Raw genomic sequence first — 17,682 nt, forward strand, 5'->3', positions numbered from 1 at the left:
CTATTCTCTTACATCATTGTCAGTGCACTGGACTGCTCTGCCGCTAACGCAGTGAAATCAATTCACATACAATAGAAAGGAGATGCCTTTGGAGGAACATTCATAGAGAGCATGAGAGGTTTGCATTGTAAGCCACTACTCCATTAGATTGTCTCTGGCTTTTTGTGTTTTCTATCAATCACTGCATGAGCATATTGAATAAGTACTTGTCTCAAAAGAGCATCCAGTTGTGATCCAGTGAGTAGTGTACTCTCCTCTGAGTCAGAAGTGTGGGTTCAAATCCCACTGCAGAGACTTCAGCACATAACCCAGGCTGGCAGTTCAGTGTCATACTGAGGAAATGCTGCAATATTAGAGGTGCCTCCTTTCCGATACGATATTGAAGTGAGGCCCTGTCTTCCCTCTCAGACAGACAGTTCAATTTAAAGAAGAGTAGGGACGTTCTCCCTGGGGCCAATATTTATCCTTTAACCAACATCACAAAAGTAGATTATCTGATTATTATCATGTTTCTTGTGGGATGTTGTTGTGCACCGATTGGCCGTCTCCGTTTCTGTGTTAAACTTACAAACAGCTGTAAAAGGTTTTGAGATATCCCGAAAGTGTAAAAGGTTACATATAAATCTGCCATTGCCACTATGTGAGGAATGACGGTTTGGGAGTGGAAACTTGACAAGCAAGTCCAATGGTGACAGGGTTATGAGACTTCCTTTCTGCAGGTTCTCAAGTCTTATTCTTATTTGGACAATATTCTGGAAAACAGTAAAAGTAGAGACAAATGTGAGGCCGAGCAAACCAAAAATTAAATGTGCTCTCTGTCCTCTAACACAAAGGATTTGACAGTTTGATCTCATAGTCACAAAGTTCACACCACCAGCTTCCTACATCATTGCAGAATAACCCTTTTCCTAATTTGGAGGTGCAGTTTGAGGTTATAGGCTAGGTATTAGCTTTCTTATCCGGTTGTTTTAATACGTCTTCAGATGATCCGATACAGGCTGCAGTCAATATCTTTCTCTGAGAGGCAGGGAAGTTATATGATCCTGCACTGAAATGCAGTCCTGTAAAATTTATTTTACAAATGAAATGCTGCTGCATTGCAGAGACATTGACAGTACAAGGAGGCTGCAGTTTCATTTGGGAGGTAGCAACTACGTAAGTGCTCATTTCCCTGCCATTCCACCATGTGAAACTAGTCAGCGATACATCCACATTCACTGGACTAATACAATGTGGGGTAAAAACAGAAAATGCTGGAAACACTCAACAGGTTAATGTATCCGTTCAGTCACCAGTACATTAGGAATGTTAACTCTGTTTCTTTCTCTACAGATGCTGCCTGACCTGCTGAGTGTTTCCAGCATTTTCTGTTATTATTTCAGATTTCCAGCATCCACAGCATTTTGCTTTTATAATACAACATGGATACTGTTAGGAATTAGAGATAGTTTTGAGTAACTTATATGTGTATTTGTGAGTGCGTTAGGAACAAGATAAAGCTTTAAGTTTAATTTATATCTTTTATTTGTGAGTGAAACCCAGATCTAGTTTTATTTAGAGCTTTTCTCTGGGAGAATGTTGGGTTTGTTTGTATACCTGCATTTGAATGAGGTTTTATGACCTTTGAAGTGGTTTAGGGAAGTTAGAACAAAGCAGGGCACACTATGCTGTTGCCTAGCAACAGGGGGCCCACAGAGACGGACAGGAACAGAAAAGCAGTTTGAGTTCAGTTGTTAGGATCATTCCACAGAAACTGCCAGAGCAGATAGGAAGGGAGCTGCCGGGAGCAGGTCCCAAAAGAAAAACAGGAAGTCCCAAATCCCAAATGGCAGGAAAAGGTCCCAAGACGACAGCTAAGCAAAGAAACAGGGACAGGGAATCTGGAACAGATCCTGTTCAATGGAAGTGAAAGCAGGGAGCAGAGAAGAGCTCCGAATTAAAGAGAGAAAGCTGCAGGAAGCAGACTCAAATCAAAGTGGGCTGGTAAGAAGCCGGCAGATCTGAGGAGACAGCCAAAGGTTGGTGACTCCTTACTATAGGCCTGTGAAGCAGTGGTGTTCTGTTGGCCTGGCTGAGTGTCTGAGAGAGTACGTGGAAGGCAAAACTTGAATGCACGTGGCGATCCAGGGAGAAGGAACATCAGAAGGAGAAGTTGAAACCCTGGAGGCGGACCCTTGCAGAAGATGACCAAGTGAAAGCGTTGTTTGGGAGAAGATCCCAAAGCAAGTTCTTCAAGAGTTGAGATTGGAGACCCTTGGGAGAAAGACAGAGTTCAGTGAGACTGGTTGTCTCACGGTGTGATGTGTCTGGGGGGAGTTGATGAGAGACCCATAGCATCTGTTTGGGGTGGCATCTATCACTTGGTTTCAGAGTGTGGAGTGTCTGACCAGAGGTCGCCTATTGGTTTACATGGCCTGTGTACTTATTGTGAACATTAGAGTATAAGATAGCTTTTGTAGCTTGTGCTATCCTTATGAATCTGAATATATTTGTAAAGGTATGGTTGTTGGTGATGTAGTATTGTAATATAGATCATCTTTTCTTGTTCAATAAATGTTTTATTCTTTTGTTAAAAGTTCATCAGCTGACTCCTGTGACCCTGCTCAGTAGCCACCCTTCAAGTTTCTAAACAAAAAATAAAAGTTAGGATCTATCAAGCCGGTTTCCATCGTGGGATCTGACTTGTCCAGTGGTAACAGCAGCTGGGATCATAACAATATAGGTTACACCTCAATAAACTCTGGTTAAATAGCAATTTGTTGGTGGCTCTTGTTTCCTGTAACTGACCAATGTAACATAGCAAGAAAATGGTCAGGAGGATAGAACTCTCCAACCCAAAAACTGGATCAGGTAATTGAAGGGATCATTTTACAAGCACTTACAGGCCATGCTGAAAGCAGCTTGTTCAGTAGAAACAGTGATACGAACAGGGAAAATAAATGAAAAAAACCCCATCAACACAGTCTCTCACATCTCTCTCAATCCCATTTACTCACCTTGTCTCCTTTACTCTCTACTCCTCTTCGTCCTCTCACTCCCCTTCCGTCTCCTGTCAGCCCCTTGCTATCACTTCTCCTCCCATCCTCCTTCCCTCCATTTCACCTCTCACTACTCCCTGCAGCCTCTCTCCTTTCTCCTGCTCACCTCACTCTGTCCTTCTCCTTACTTTGCTCCTCATTCTCTTCTACCTGACTCTTTCTGTTCTCACTCTGCCACCCCTCACTCTTTAATTCTTCTGCCACCCTCAGTCCCATCCATCATCCTCTCACTCTTCTCGCTTCTCTTACACCATCACCTCCATTTCATCCTGCTTTTGCTTCATCTTCCCTCCTCATTCCATCACCTCCCTTCATCTTTCATCCTTCCCCTCCCTTCTCACTCCCTCCACTCCTTCCTCTCCTCCCCTTTCATCCTCCCCTCTCACTTGGGTTGCCAACCCACCAAGGATTAGCCTGCAGTCTCCAGGAATTGAATCAATCCCCAGGACACTGCCGTGTGCAACCCTGGAGAAAAATCGGAACATTAAAAGAGATTTCTTTTGTCATTTTCTTTGAATGTTTCTCATCAGATTTGAAAATGGAAAAAAAAAGCTGTTGTGCTGACAGTCAAGCATCATCCAATTGGATATTGAGTCATTTTGCTTTCCAATTGGCGTAGGAAGGCAGTATGTCACAAGGATGGATGTGTTGGCCGGCTGATAGCTGGCGTGTGCGGAAAGGCATGTGGTGGAACCTCCAACAGTACGTTTACTCACACTTGGAACCCTAATTCTCACCTCTCGCTCCCCGCCCAACCCACCAACCCCTATGCCTAAAGCCAGTCCTCCATCGCACTGCTCAACTTGGGAATGTTTCGGAGCTTATGGTTGGATGTTGGTATCATGACTAGTGAGTGGCTGGTGCTTGGTGGCAGACAGGAGTCTGGGAAAAATGTCACTGTCACTAAACCTGCCATAAAAATGGCTTGTTGCAATGGTAAATGAATGGAATGAAGTTTAAGAGGATGTCTTGGGAGCAGATATACTGCAAAGATTTAATCACATCCCCAACCCCACCCCGCCCCCCCTCTCTCTGGTGCTCTTTGCAGCCTGCTGTCAGGGAACCCATTGCTCTCAATAATTCGATGCCAACCATTGCTGGCATTGGAGTCCCTGGGAAGTTGAGTGAAATGTTATGGCAATGGGTTGGCTGGGGGGATTTGGCATTTATTATTTTTTTTATTGTTTACCAATCACAAATTCCAATGTGCTCGCCCCTTTAACTGGGCGAGCCCAGGAGGAGGAGGAGGAGGAGGAATGTGCTACTTTCAGACCTTCGGCTCGTTTTGCCCACAGATCATGAAGTACATTTTAAAAACAAAACACACACACTTTCGAGAGCTGTATTTGGACGAGCAATGATTATCTGTGGCTGGATTGTTCGATTCTTTCTCTTTCCCCCATTCTCTTTCCCCCAGCCCGGCCGTAATTTTGAACTTGGTTGAGCCCCCGTCACGAGCCGGGGCCGTTGGCCGTGACGTCAGTTCCGGCCGAGCGGCTCGAGACGAGGGCGCTGAGCTCGAGCAAAACAAGAAGCGGAAAATCTGAGGCGGAAAAAAAAACGCCCTTGATGCGAATCGGCGGCTTTGGATGTTTTAAAATCCAATTACTCTGTGGCGAATGAGATAGCTTCAGTAGCTAATAGCGGTATTTTTTTTTTAATTGTGTGTCGGATCCTCGAAAAGCCAGAAAGATGTCGGCACAGGCCCAAATGCGAGCCATGCTAGACCAGCTCATGGGAACATCCAGGGACGGTAAGCGCAATAATGGTGAACCTTATCCTTACTCTCGTTGAAAACCTAATGTCGATGTTTCCTTATGAATCGAAGTAACATGTCCGCTGTGGAGAATCCGGCCAATATGGTGGAAGAAGCTAAGCGCCTTCATGGCCCCGCCTCGTTTGGAATGATTGACGGGCGCGTCTTGGCCAATCAGCGCCGGCCTTTCCCGGAGTGATGGCGGGCTTGGCTAATGGGAGCGTACGCCCGGGGACAGGCCGCGGGGCTGGCCAATCGGCGTAGCCGACGTCGCCGGTTGCCGGGATGAAGTCGGGGCCTGGGGTCGTAACTAGACTTCGTGATTGGTCGTAGTCGTGGTGGACGTGAGCCAATTAATGATTGTAGTTTTTGGAGTGGGTGGGGCTTCTCGGTGTTCTCTCAGCCAATGGGAAGCTTCAGATGATCCTGAGGCTGATGAACCAGATCTTTGCTAGTGCGTGTCGGGGTGTAGAGCCTCCAGTAAGGGAGCGTTTTTATTGATCTGATTCACCACTTCCCATCACTGCATACGCGTGCAGGCTATGCGTTAAAAAACGCAAGCTTTTTAGAGGTTTATACAGAAAATTTGGGAACACTGGGAATCTGAAATTATTTCTGGAATTGCATCATAGAGTAATTCTTACCTGAAACAGATTTATAAGGTAATACCTCGCTGTGCAGTTCCCGTTTTACTTCATGTCTCCCAGTGGTTTCATTTATAATAAAGCTTCGCAATTTGCATCTTGTGATTTCATATAAACTTCATCCTGCACCTGTGACACAGGACACGCTGGCCATTGGTCGCTGTGCTCAGAGCCACTCTGGCAGGAAAATGACCTCTAGATGCACAAAATACATACATTTATGTCTTAAGTACCCTCAAGCAGTTTCATCACAGGATTCAAACGATAATTACAATCCGCTTGTTCAACTGGTTCAGTTGTTGACATCGCGTCTTTGTAATCTTTCCTAGGTGATCAAGATGCTATCAAATTCCATAAACTTGTAAAATATATAATCCACATGGAGGATTTGCTATGGGGTTTTTTCTGTGATGTTAATCTTGCAGCTTTCTGCAACACTGTACTCAGTGATTAAACATAAAGACTGTATCTCATCCTTTGGACCCTTAAAAATAATTTAAAATCAGCCAGTTAGCAAGGATTAGGACCAGCTTTGATATCCCTTTGATTTTTTTCTGTATTTCTTTTGTCTTTCTAAATCTTTGTTTAAACAGTGAGTGCTGAAGACATCTGGGGGCAATGGCTTGGAGAGGAGTTACCAACGGTATGAGGGAACTAAATTAACACACACAGCTGAAGTGGTGAGAGTCCCTCTTTTAAAGTCACCATAACTCCATCTGTCTGTCACTAGTGAAGACAACCTAATAATTCCCAAGTAACATTACTTGAGATGTAATGAGAAGTAAATGGTATACTACAACAATAGTGGTTTCTGATTGGGGATAACTTATGTCTTGATTAATCATTTTTACCTAATTCACAGAGGGAATACAGATGTTCTGACAATACATTTGTCTATCAAAGTGCTTAAGAAAATTTTTTAAAAATTCAGTTTTCTTTGAAAACTTCATTTAAAATCAATTAAATTACAAGATGTAGATACTAGGTTTTGGAATCTTGTAAGTGTGTTTGCCTGGTAAGCAATGGAAATTCTCACTTATGTGAGTTCATAATTAATAGGGATTTCCATTACTCACACGGTGGGTGTGACCCTGAAAGGCACCATCTAAATCTTGTAATCCAAGTTAGTCCAAATGAAGATAGCTACACAAATTCTGTACAAAAGCAAAATACTGTGGATGCTGGAAATCTGAATTAAAAGCAAAACATGCTGGAAATACTCAGCAGATCAGGCTGTGGAGAGAAACAGAATTAACGTTTCAGATGGAGATGACCTTTCACCAGAAGTTTCATCTCAAACCTGAAAAGTTAACTCTTTCTCTCCACAAATGCTGCCTGACCTGCTGTGTATTTCCAGTGTTTGTTTTTGTTTCTATTACACAAACCCTGTCCTATTTTACTATTCAACTAATTGGCTAAAGTCTATAATGCTGAAAGTTTATTGAAAAAGCAAGGTCATGGCAACGGTAGAACTTGTTGCTTGGATCCAAAATCTAATTTCTATCTATTTTGAAACTTTTGATTTTTTGGATATATATTGCTTAAGCCATTGCTAGTAGATAAAAATGTTTGACAAAAACACATTTAATGATTGGCAGGTTATGTATTAAGTTATTCAGGACCAAAGATTCAAGGTAAATGTAACTTTAGCCAATAACCTTGGAGTTAAATCCAAGCAATGACTTGTTAACTTGTCATGCCTTAATAGATAGTTGCATGTAACTGTCTTGATATTGGATTGAATCCTGCATAATATGATGCACTATTAGCAGATTCAGAACCCCAGGTCTGTAGTCTATTTTTCATACATTGGTAATGAAATCTACGCATTAAATGTAATTTCACCAGTGAACGTTACTAGCTTAGAGTTTTGTCACTTCTCACCTGGAGGTGATCTGCACCATGAAGTGGGCGATGAGGGAACTGCTTTCAGTTACACATGCTGTATTCACAAAGCAAACTATCCGATCAGATTTCCCTTATCTCCACTTTTCCATTAGCAATAAGGGATGGGGGAAAATCTGCCCACCTGCCTATATTTATGTCTCATAGATATTTTTTTCATTTTACGGAGAAGTTTTACACCAAAAATATATTGTAAATATAGCTTCAGGAATTCTATAGTTTTGTGATTCTATTGAGTGAGCTACCATGATGAACCAAATGCGGTAACTTTATTTGGTTACTTGGGATTCGTTTGTTGAATCCAGTATGAGAAAAGTGTATTGAAGAAAAAAATAGTGAGGTATTGAATGCCAATAAAGAGCACTGATTCAGCAATTCACGGTTAGTGATTTCAGATTGGCATTGTAAGTATTCCTGGTTTTTGTTACTAGAATATTGTTCGCCTTGAAGAATGACAACATTACAATTATCATTGCTTTTTAAAAAAATTACGATAGGAAATATAAATGGCCTAGCAGAGTAAGAATTTAGAGCTAAAAAATCATTAAAAGATTAAAAAAGACTGCACAATGTTGCAATTTAGCATCGTGCGCATGTCAAAAGTTAAATTTTGATTCTTGAATTTTTGATATCTATATTTACATTTTAAAACTATATCATTCACTAATTTATAGAGTAGAGATCATGTCTTCAGATGTGATAACCAGACCAGGGCACAGAAATGTAATTATATTTCCATTTCAAAACTATACATTATGTCCTTATTTTTACATAATACTTGATTTTATAATTTTTCTTGTTAATGAGCATAACTTAGAACAGTTTATGAAGTAGAAGTAGTAGTTTTTTTTTGGAACATAGGAGTTTCTCTGCTGTACGTACCAAGCATCTGGGAGATGCAAAACTGGAGTGCTGCAGCTCCATTACTGACATGAGGATGTCATTGCCGGGGGACAAGTTTAAATAGGCCACTTTAATTTGAAAAAAAAGGTCAGCATTCTCAAGTGCTCTGAGAAGTAGTTTTTGTCCTGCCTGCCTTCAGCTCATCTGGCTTGCATCCTCCAGTACTGTCAAATCAGGAAAACTGCCCATGCAATTCATTCTGCAAGACCATAAACGCTCTCCACTCAATGTCTTGTCCACTCCTGCCCATTTGATTGGAGAGTGGCTCATGTTCCTGTTATTTTAAAAAAAAGGGAGAATCCGCAACCCTGAATAGGTTGGGGTCTGTAAATTTGACTTCAGCAGTATGAATTCTTTTGGAATACATTATATGGAGTGTGATTTTTCGTCACTTGAAGAGGTTGTTGATTAGGGTCCTTGAACATAGTTTTGGGGCAATCTAGAACCTATTCACCAACCTAGTTGATTTAAAACTGTCACCAGAGTGGTGGATGATGATGATCCAACTGATAATGTATACATTTACTTTCAAAAAGTGTTTGATGTAGTACTGAATAGATGGGAAAATATTGGGGTTGAAATTAGATGTTGTGTGATTATGGCACAATAATTACTTTAGATAGGTAGCAATATGAAATCACATTAAGGTTGTTAATTAAATTTTATCTGATTGATGTTTGAGTTTTAAAAATTAAGTAGGAGCAACAGTGTTATCCATTAACCCGATTACGTTCGGGGTGGGGGATGGTGAGACAGGAATTTTTAGTTTTTTTCCTTCCCTAAATTGGCTTAGTGTTTTTTTTTCATTTGTGTCTTTCCTAGCTGAATATATGGTTGTTGGCTAGGTTGCTGTGCAGCCTACTTGTATCAATGCCTGAATGGGTGGAACTCAATGGAGCAGTTAATTTTTTTTGTTCTTCATGTGTTCATACCATGCATGGTTAAAGGTAACTGATGAGGAAAAGGTCTAGGGCTAATAGTTGATTAGCAAAAATAGTTTTATAGTATAATGCTAGTGCCATTGAGTATAAACTAAGACTACTGCAGCCATATAAGATTTATTGTGCTCAGTTTTCTTTCCCTCACTTCTTAAAGACTAGTCTTTGGGAAAGAGACAAACGGTGATTTAAATTTTAGTACTTTCAGATATATGAATAGGCTTCAAGCTTACCTGGAGCAATGCAGGCTTAGTAGGCACATGATTAAAGTTAATAAAACAAATGGGGAGCCAGGTTGATACACTTGATAGTGAGCCTGGTTACTTGAAATGGATAAGGATGGTAAGGCTGGAGGTCATGCAAATAAAATCCATACATGAAGAGCACACTTCGAGGCCGGCAAGTATTTATTTGCACAGAGAGCCATAATTTTCTGTGGGCAGTAACCTCCCAAGACCCTGTAGTGCGTACAGAATTACTATAGTCCATTAGGAGAACTTAGACAGGTTCATGAGTGAAGAGAGCATTTCCAGTTATGGGGAATAAGTTGCTAGTTGGAATGAATCACTGATAACATAGTCTTCTACAGTCTTTCTTTAGAGATCAGAGAGGAATTCCCAGAGTGTTTCATAGGTCTATTGCAATTCTTTTAAATCTATTTTGCCTTCTTAAGGTAACATTGATGAGGGGATAGGTGAACAGTGTGATGCTGTATTGTTGACAGGCTGAGGCAGACTTGACGGAGCAGATTGTCGTCTTGTCTTTCCTTTTAAATGTCCAAATTTCTGCATTATCCAAATATAACGGTGAAAATTAGAGTCTAATCAAGTGCTTGTGTCTCCCCCTTTCTAAACTGCTTCAGTGAAATATTGAGTGCTCAAACTTTAACCAAGAGGCATCAGTCATGAACCTCTACCAGTGGGTATTTTGCATTCATATTTCTCAATGAAGAGAAAATAACCATGGAGAAGATAAGAAAAGTCGGTGAAACTGCTGCTGCTTTTCTAATATGCAGCCATTAATGTTTTTATGTTCAATGGACATCTTCGTCAATGTTATATTCATTATTTTGCAGTGGTGTGTTACATATAAGTATACAAATTAGGAACAGGAGTAGGCTTTGGTCCCTCGTGACTGCTCTGCCATTCAATAAGATCATGGCTGACATGACTGGGACCTCAATGTCACTGTCCTGCCTACCCCTGATACCCTGATATTCAATGATCCTGCCTCTACTACTCTCTGGCGAAGAGTTCCACAGACTCACGAACCTCTGAGAGAAAACATTTCTCCTCATCTCCATCTTAAATGGGAGACCCCTTACTTTTAAACTGTGTCCCCTACTTCTGGTCTCTTCCACATGTGAAATATCCCCTCAGCATTCACCCTGTAAAACTCACTCAGGATCTTATGTGTTTCAATAAGATCACCTCTCATTCTTCGAAACTCCAATGGATTAAGGCCCAATCTTTCCTCACAAGATAACCCCCACATCCCAGGAATCAGTCAAGGGAACCTTCTCTGAATTGCTTCTAATGCAAATATCTCCTTTTTTAAATAAGGAGACCAAAACTCTGCACAGTGCTCTAGATGTCTCACCAATGCCCTGTACCACTGTAACAAAACATGCCTACTTTAATATTCCATCTCCTTGCAATAAACAACAACATTCCATTTGCCTTCCTAATTACTTGCTGTATCTACACACCAACATTTTGTGATTCATGTACCAGAGCACCCAGGTCCTCCTGTACCACTGAGTTCTGCAGTCTTTCTCCATTTAAATAATACACTGCTTTTCTAATCGTCCTGCCAAAGTGGACAATATCACATTTTCCCACATTATACTCCATCTGCCAAATTCTAGGATTGATTGGTGGAAACTGGCATTGCAAGAACCCCTTCCAGCTGTACAGTGACTGGCAAAATTATTTCAAATACTAACTGCCTGCATGTTAATATGAGGATATTTCAAATTTGCCACAGATTTATGTACTGCTGTTCCTGAAATTATGCCCAGATAGACTGTACAGTGGGTCGCTAATTTAGATGCAGTAAAGTTATTAGTTTTAAAGTTTGGTGTCTGGCTGTGCTAAAAATTACCAGAAAAGTTTATGCTGTTGAATTTATTTACATAGGACATATGGCACAGAAACAAGTCATTTGGCCCGTGCCAGTATTTATGCTCCATTTGAACCTGCTCCCATTTCTCCTCATCTAAATCTACCCTTGTAGGCAACTATTCCCTTCTCCCTCATGCTTGTCTAGCTTCCCCTTAAATGTATCTGTACTATTCGCTTCAACCTCTCTCTGTGGTAGCGAGTTCCACGTTCTCACCACTCTTTGGGTAAAGCTGTTTCTTCTGTGTTTCTTATTGAATTTCTTGACGACTATCTTATATTGATGGCCTCTAGTTATGCTCTCCTCCACAATTTGCAATTAAAAAATTGCTTTTGATATCACTTGCTCTAATCATTTTGTGAGATGACTTGATGATAATAAGGATGATTTTCAGCTGTTTGAAAATAAATCCATATGGTATCTAAGCCTTGAGTTTATTCCAAATAATAGTTGAGCTTGGACAGGGTTCTAGCTATATTTTGAAATTGGATTTTTGCTTTACTGTGGCATCGCTCTTTCTCAGGGCCCCCAACCTGTTGAACACTTACTTCTCAATGCTGCCTTAAACTTAACCAAACATGGCATCAACTAATTATTATTTTGTAATTTTCATATGTCAATCTTGTTGGTTTCTGCATTATGGATTTTTAATTTAGAAAATGAAAAGCAAGAAGCGATTAAAGAACATCGATCGTTCTGCTTGACCATGACAAGCTCTACTCTTGAAATATAGACCACAGCCAAATTTTCATGGTACGTTAAGATCATTCTGGACAGTATCAACAGCTCCAAAATCTTATTTTCCACAAGTAACAATCTCTTCTGACCTCCTCCCACTCATCCACTGTTCTCACCTTGGACACCTTATTCAAGGAACTACTGCCCTATGTTTTGTTAAATCAGCTACCAATTCTGTTAAGCTGCTATGGCGCTTCTTTTATCAACTTGCTGCCAACTGAGCCTATGCTCCACCTCTCACTCCACAGCTCCCCTCATTTCATCCATGAAGCATATTTTGACTGACTGCTTTAGGAAGGTTTGCTGTACAATCATGTGTAGTGTTCAGGATTTACTTGTTTCAGGATGTCATTGTAGGTAAGGCTCAGGTAATCATAAGTGGTGTTGTTACCTTAAGATTCTAAGGCATTCAAGAGAGAATTGGGTTATCATCTGAAAAGGAAGAATATGCAAAATTACAGGGAGAAACAGGGAAATGGCACTAGGTGCGTTGCTCATTCAGAGACCAGGCGCAGACACGACAGCCCGAATGGCCTCTTCCTGTGCTGTAACAATTGTGATTCTGCCTCAGCCCTATCATGGTTCCCATCTTTAGCCCATTTTTTTGATCTCATCAACATTTCTGTATCTTCTAATAAGGCCTACATATATTTAACATTCTTTAATAACATTCTTTCCTCAGAAAAATCCATCCCTCTATTCAGTTACTGCATTCACTCTTCCAATTTTTCTCTTATATTCCGGAACACGTTGCTTGGGAGTAAAGCAACTTCTATCATTGTTCATGAATCTCCAGTCAGCCTTTCACTCTGCCCACAACATTGAGACGTAACTGGTCAGGATCCAGATTGCTGGAGAGGAACAGCCATGTCTTGAATTTAACATCTGGGTATGGGATATTTATAAAAAGAAGCTCCACTTTATTGACAATTGAGATGGATTCAGTGGACAAGGTAGGTTGTTTAGAAGAGATTGCTTCCATCTATACTTCCTGGGAACACAAAAGGCTGGCAGAGGTTGTTACCCTTGATTTCAGAAAGCATTTAAATTAGTTCCGCACAGGGATAGTACGGATACATTTAAAGGTGGCTTTACTGACTTGATTATTACAAAGATTTGAAACGTAGTAAAATCAGGTAAGAAGCATACAGGAATGAATAACTCAGAGGTAGGTGAGAGATTTTTAAATTGTTTTATGTAAATGCCAGAAATGTTGTGGGGGGAGACAGGAGATGTAATCAGAAATCATTCTGTATGACCTGTGATTACATTCAAGGTGCTATATAAATGCAAATTGTTTTAAACAAATACTCAACTGAACAGCTGAGTATAAGCAATAACAAAACAAAGGCTGCTACTAGATCACCTAACATACAAATGAAAAAGAGTAACAGAATTGTGGAAGTATTGGGGAAATTGTTTTCAGTTGTGTGAAAAGTCATAGAACTGTCAAAGACTGCATTGGACCATTAAAAGACACTCAAGCAAAGGTTACAAAGGACTCAGCGGGTATGACAGATCTTCCATGAGTACTTTGCATCGGTGATCACTTTCGAAAGATGATGCTTGACTATTAGAATTGAATAATTTTAATAATAGGACCAGTAATATTAAATTAGATGAACATATTGTTGCAAATAGAATTAAAAAGTTAGAATGGTCTGACTAGATGGTATTCACCCGAGGGACCTCAGAGATGGGACATGTGCTGTGTGAATCCCTAGCACGTTATTTTAATAGCATACTGAACCATGGGATGGTTCCCATAGACTAGAAGGCTAATGTGGTTAGCATCTTTAAAAAAGGTGACAAGATGGACCCAGATAACTATAAGCCCATTAGTTTAACTTCAACAATAGGAAAGATGCTTATGGAATTTATAGCAGTACCATATGATTTCTTGGATAGAGAGACATGTTAGGGATACACAACATAGGCTGCACAAAAAGGTCATGTCTTACAAATCCAATTGTACTTTTTGAAAAAGTTACGAAGATGTTAACTACGGGAAGCATGGTATATATTGGCTATTTAGATTTCCATAAAGCTTTTGATAAGGTACTGCACAAGAGGCTTCTGTACAAAATGTAAGTATGAGTGGTAATACACTCTAATCTCTCCAGTCTGAAAATCTGGTGTTTGGAAACACCAGAACTACTTTTGGAGCAGAAACATGGAAGAAACAGTATTCGGATAAGTAAAGCAATTCTAATAGTCAAGCAATTATACTGCTTTATAATGTTTCATTGCTGTTTTATGCGTCAGGGAAAAAGTATCTGCAGTGTTTTCTGGTTCATAGGCTTGTGGTTAGGTATTCTAAAGTTATTATATAATCCAGAAAATTATGAAATCCAGAAATGACTTGGTCCCAAGCATTCTGGATTGGAGAAGTTACAATGTATATTGACTTGGATTGAAAACTGGCTAGCAGAATGTAGGCAAAAAGTAGGTGTAGATGGATTTGGATCTGTTTGGACACTGATCATCAATAGTGTCCCACAATGATTGCTGTTGGGACCATTGCTCTGTACTATTTTTATTAATGATCTGGTTGTAGATGTTGGGGATGTGAACTAAAATTTGCAGGTGATATGAAGTGTTAGGAATGTAGATGATGCTTGTCTACTTTAGATAGATTTTAGTATGTTGGGAGGTTAGACTCATGACTGGTAAATGATTAATTTGGATAAGTCCAGTGTGCAGGTGAGCAATGTGAATTCTCAACGTGCATGTGTTCTTCAGGGAACAGCATTAAAGAAGATGGAGAAAGAAAGAGATCTGGATATTCTAATGCAAAAATCTCTAAAGATATGTTGGCAATAATGAAGCAAAAACTAGATCAAATAGAATGTTGGCGCACATTTAGTCCTTCTATGCCCCCATGATCACCCCTAATGTATATCAGGATCCATTGTTAGTCCACTGCTCTTCATTTATTATGCTAATCCTTGATGTTGTCCAGACTTGTGGATTCAGTTTTTTACTGTGCACTGATGATGCTTAACTCTACTTCTCTTTTTCCTTTGCTCCCATCTGCCTATTCCAGAGGCGTTAGAGATACCATGCAGTTTTGAAGAACACAGTTCTCCTAATATCATGGTCAATATTCCTCCCTCAACCACCAGCAGCAAAATCAGAACTATTCATTCTATTCTTGTTATTCCAGGACTTGGCTTTGTACATATTTACTGCTGCATTTGCCTGTATGATTACAGTCTTTAGTTAATATTGCCTTGGGTGTTTTAAGGTGCTTGATAAATGCAAGTTCTTTTTTGCTTCCTGGATATTGTTCCAGTTAAATCTTAGTGAAACTGCCATCCTCTTTGTCTTCTGCAAGCACCTGTGTGACACTTGCCTTTACTTTCTCAATTTCTCTGATTACACTTTAGCCTAAGCCCACATGTATTGAATCTTGATACACTACTCTACCCCAAGCTCAACCTCCACACCTGATGCACCATCAGCATTGTTTTTTTTTCAGCTTTGTCAGATTACAGCTTCCATACCAAATTACCTTCCTCATGCAGAAATACTTATCTGCAACTTGAGACCTGATTTCTGTAGTGATTTCCTTATCATTTTTTTCCCGAGACAAATATAACTCATCCAAAATGTCACAGCTAGTGCCCTTGTCACCCCTGTACTGTGCCCCAGCCACTTGACTTTAATATCCTTGCCCTCTCCTTCACATCCTCTCATGACCATGCCTCACTCTAACCTTCAGATGTCTGTCCTTGCACATAGCCCCTCTCCTGCAACACCCTTGTGCTTTGCTCTGCAATCCTTCAATCATCTGTTGTAAAATTGTACCTTACCATCTACTTTTGCTATCCCCTCTGCTGTTGAAAGCTGTTAATTGATGCTTGTACACGGGTCGCTGACTTGAATGACTTGATTATAATTTTTGTATACTGATAGAGGTCTCCTGGTAAACTGGAACTTGATTTTCTGCCGTATTTATGTTAACAGGTTTGACATAACTAAATGAGAACTTGAATCAACCCACAGGGAGTTAGTATTCCTCGTTAGACAACTGCTTTTACATTGGTTTTTGAATTGTAGGTGTTCCTTTAGATAAATCAGCTGAGACGTCTCTTTTGTTGTATGTAGTACTCCGTTTTTCAGTGTGCTTTTTGGGATAAGATATACACACACAATGTTAGAGCTTCTTATATCCACACAGTCTGTTACACCTTTACAATAAATAGCTAGCGGTTTGACCTAGCATGTTTATTCCATGGAAACTTTTGGTTTAGTTGGTAGTACTCTTGCCTTTGAGTCAGAATTCTATGAGCTTAAATCCTAAAATGAGCTTAAACATATGACCTTGACTGACATTCAGTGCAGGACTATAAATGCTGCATTGTCTTTTGGATGAAATGTTAACCTGAGGTCTCAAAGAATCTAAAGAAGATTCAAAAGGAAATTCTCTAGGTATCATGGCTAGCAATGCTCCCTCGAGTAACCACCACAAACAGATAATCTTATTCATTTGCTTTCTGGGCCAAATATTATTGTGTGCAGATTGACTGAAATGTTTTCCTACATAATACTAGTGACTGCACTTCAAAAGTCACCAGATTTTTGCAAAGCATTTTGCAATATTTCAATGGCACTCTATAAATCCCGTTTGGTTCATTATTTTATATAAAGCCATTTAATTTGAAGCTGTCAAGCAAACAGTGTTAAGCCCTCATGCTTTGCTAGATAGTGAGATTGCATCCTAATCATAGAGTCATAGTCATTATTACACAAAAGGAGACCATTTGGTTCACATGCTGGCTTTCTTGGGAAATCCAATATGTCCCATTGCCCTGCTCTATTCCCATAGCCCAGCAAGGTTATTTCCCTCAAATGCCTATCCAGTTTTGAGATAATTGATCATCTCCACTTCCACCAGCCTTGTTTTGCATGGCTCCCTCCCTCTAACCACTTTACACATGACCACAACTACGAATGATGTAGCTGTCTGTCAAATCTGTATCATTTTTGAAATGGGCTGCTTGTCATTACATAACAACTACTTATAGTTATATAGTACCTTTTAAAGTAATGAAATGTCCCAAGGACTTCACAGGAGCATTATAAAATAAAGTATGACTCCTAGTTACATAAGGAGATATTAGGTCAGATGGCCAAAAGCTTGGTCAAAGAGGTAGGCTTGAAGGAGGAAAGCAAGGTAGAGAGGTGTAGGGAGGGTATTCCAAAGCTTGGGCCTAGGCAGCTGAAGGTGTGGCCATTAGTGGTGGAGCAATTAAAATTGGGGGTGCACAAGGGTCCAGAATTTGAGGAGCACAGATATCTGAGGGTTGTGAGGAGTGCAGTCTTTATTTTAAACCTTCACAGCTTGAAGCAACATAAAACTAAGATACAGGTATTCCTAATTTTCCCAGTCTTACTTTACAAAAAAAATTGTCACTTGTGAATGGGGTTACCAAAACTTTCAATGTAGATTTGTAGTACTGCATGTTAAAGCAAAGCCCCATCTGCTTTCTCAGGTGGCTGCAAAAAATTCCAGGGCACTATTTCTAAGAGCAGTGGAGCTGTTGCCTGTGTCCTGGCCAACATTCATTTACCCAACACCACGGAAAAACACACAATCTGACCATTGTCACATTACTGTTTGTAGGAGCTGTGCA

The 17,682-nt window shown here is 40.1% G+C and overlaps 1 protein-coding gene across 7 annotated transcripts in view; it reads left to right on the forward strand.

Annotated features, from left to right (window-relative positions):
- The first annotated feature begins 4,510 nt into the window (after positions 1-4,510).
- LOC121271575 (putative RNA-binding protein Luc7-like 2) overlaps positions 4,511-17,682 on the forward strand; it is a 61,997-nt gene continuing 48,825 nt past the window's right edge. For 5 of the 7 annotated variants that reach the window (XM_041177588.1, XM_041177589.1, XM_041177590.1 and 2 more), the window contains exon 1: positions 4,511-4,791. Coding sequence is in view for 2 of the 7 variants with exons in the window: in XM_041177585.1 (XP_041033519.1) it covers positions 4,731-4,791 (61 nt within the window). In the remaining 5 variants the exon portion in view is untranslated. Of the gene's footprint in view, positions 4,792-6,031; positions 6,119-17,682 lie in introns of all 7 variants that reach the window. The other 2 variants (XM_041177587.1, XM_041177591.1) reach the window with 2 other exon arrangements.

This window comes from Carcharodon carcharias, chromosome 31 (assembly GCF_017639515.1).
Source record: "Carcharodon carcharias isolate sCarCar2 chromosome 31, sCarCar2.pri, whole genome shotgun sequence".
Taxonomy (NCBI): domain Eukaryota; kingdom Metazoa; phylum Chordata; class Chondrichthyes; order Lamniformes; family Lamnidae; genus Carcharodon; species Carcharodon carcharias.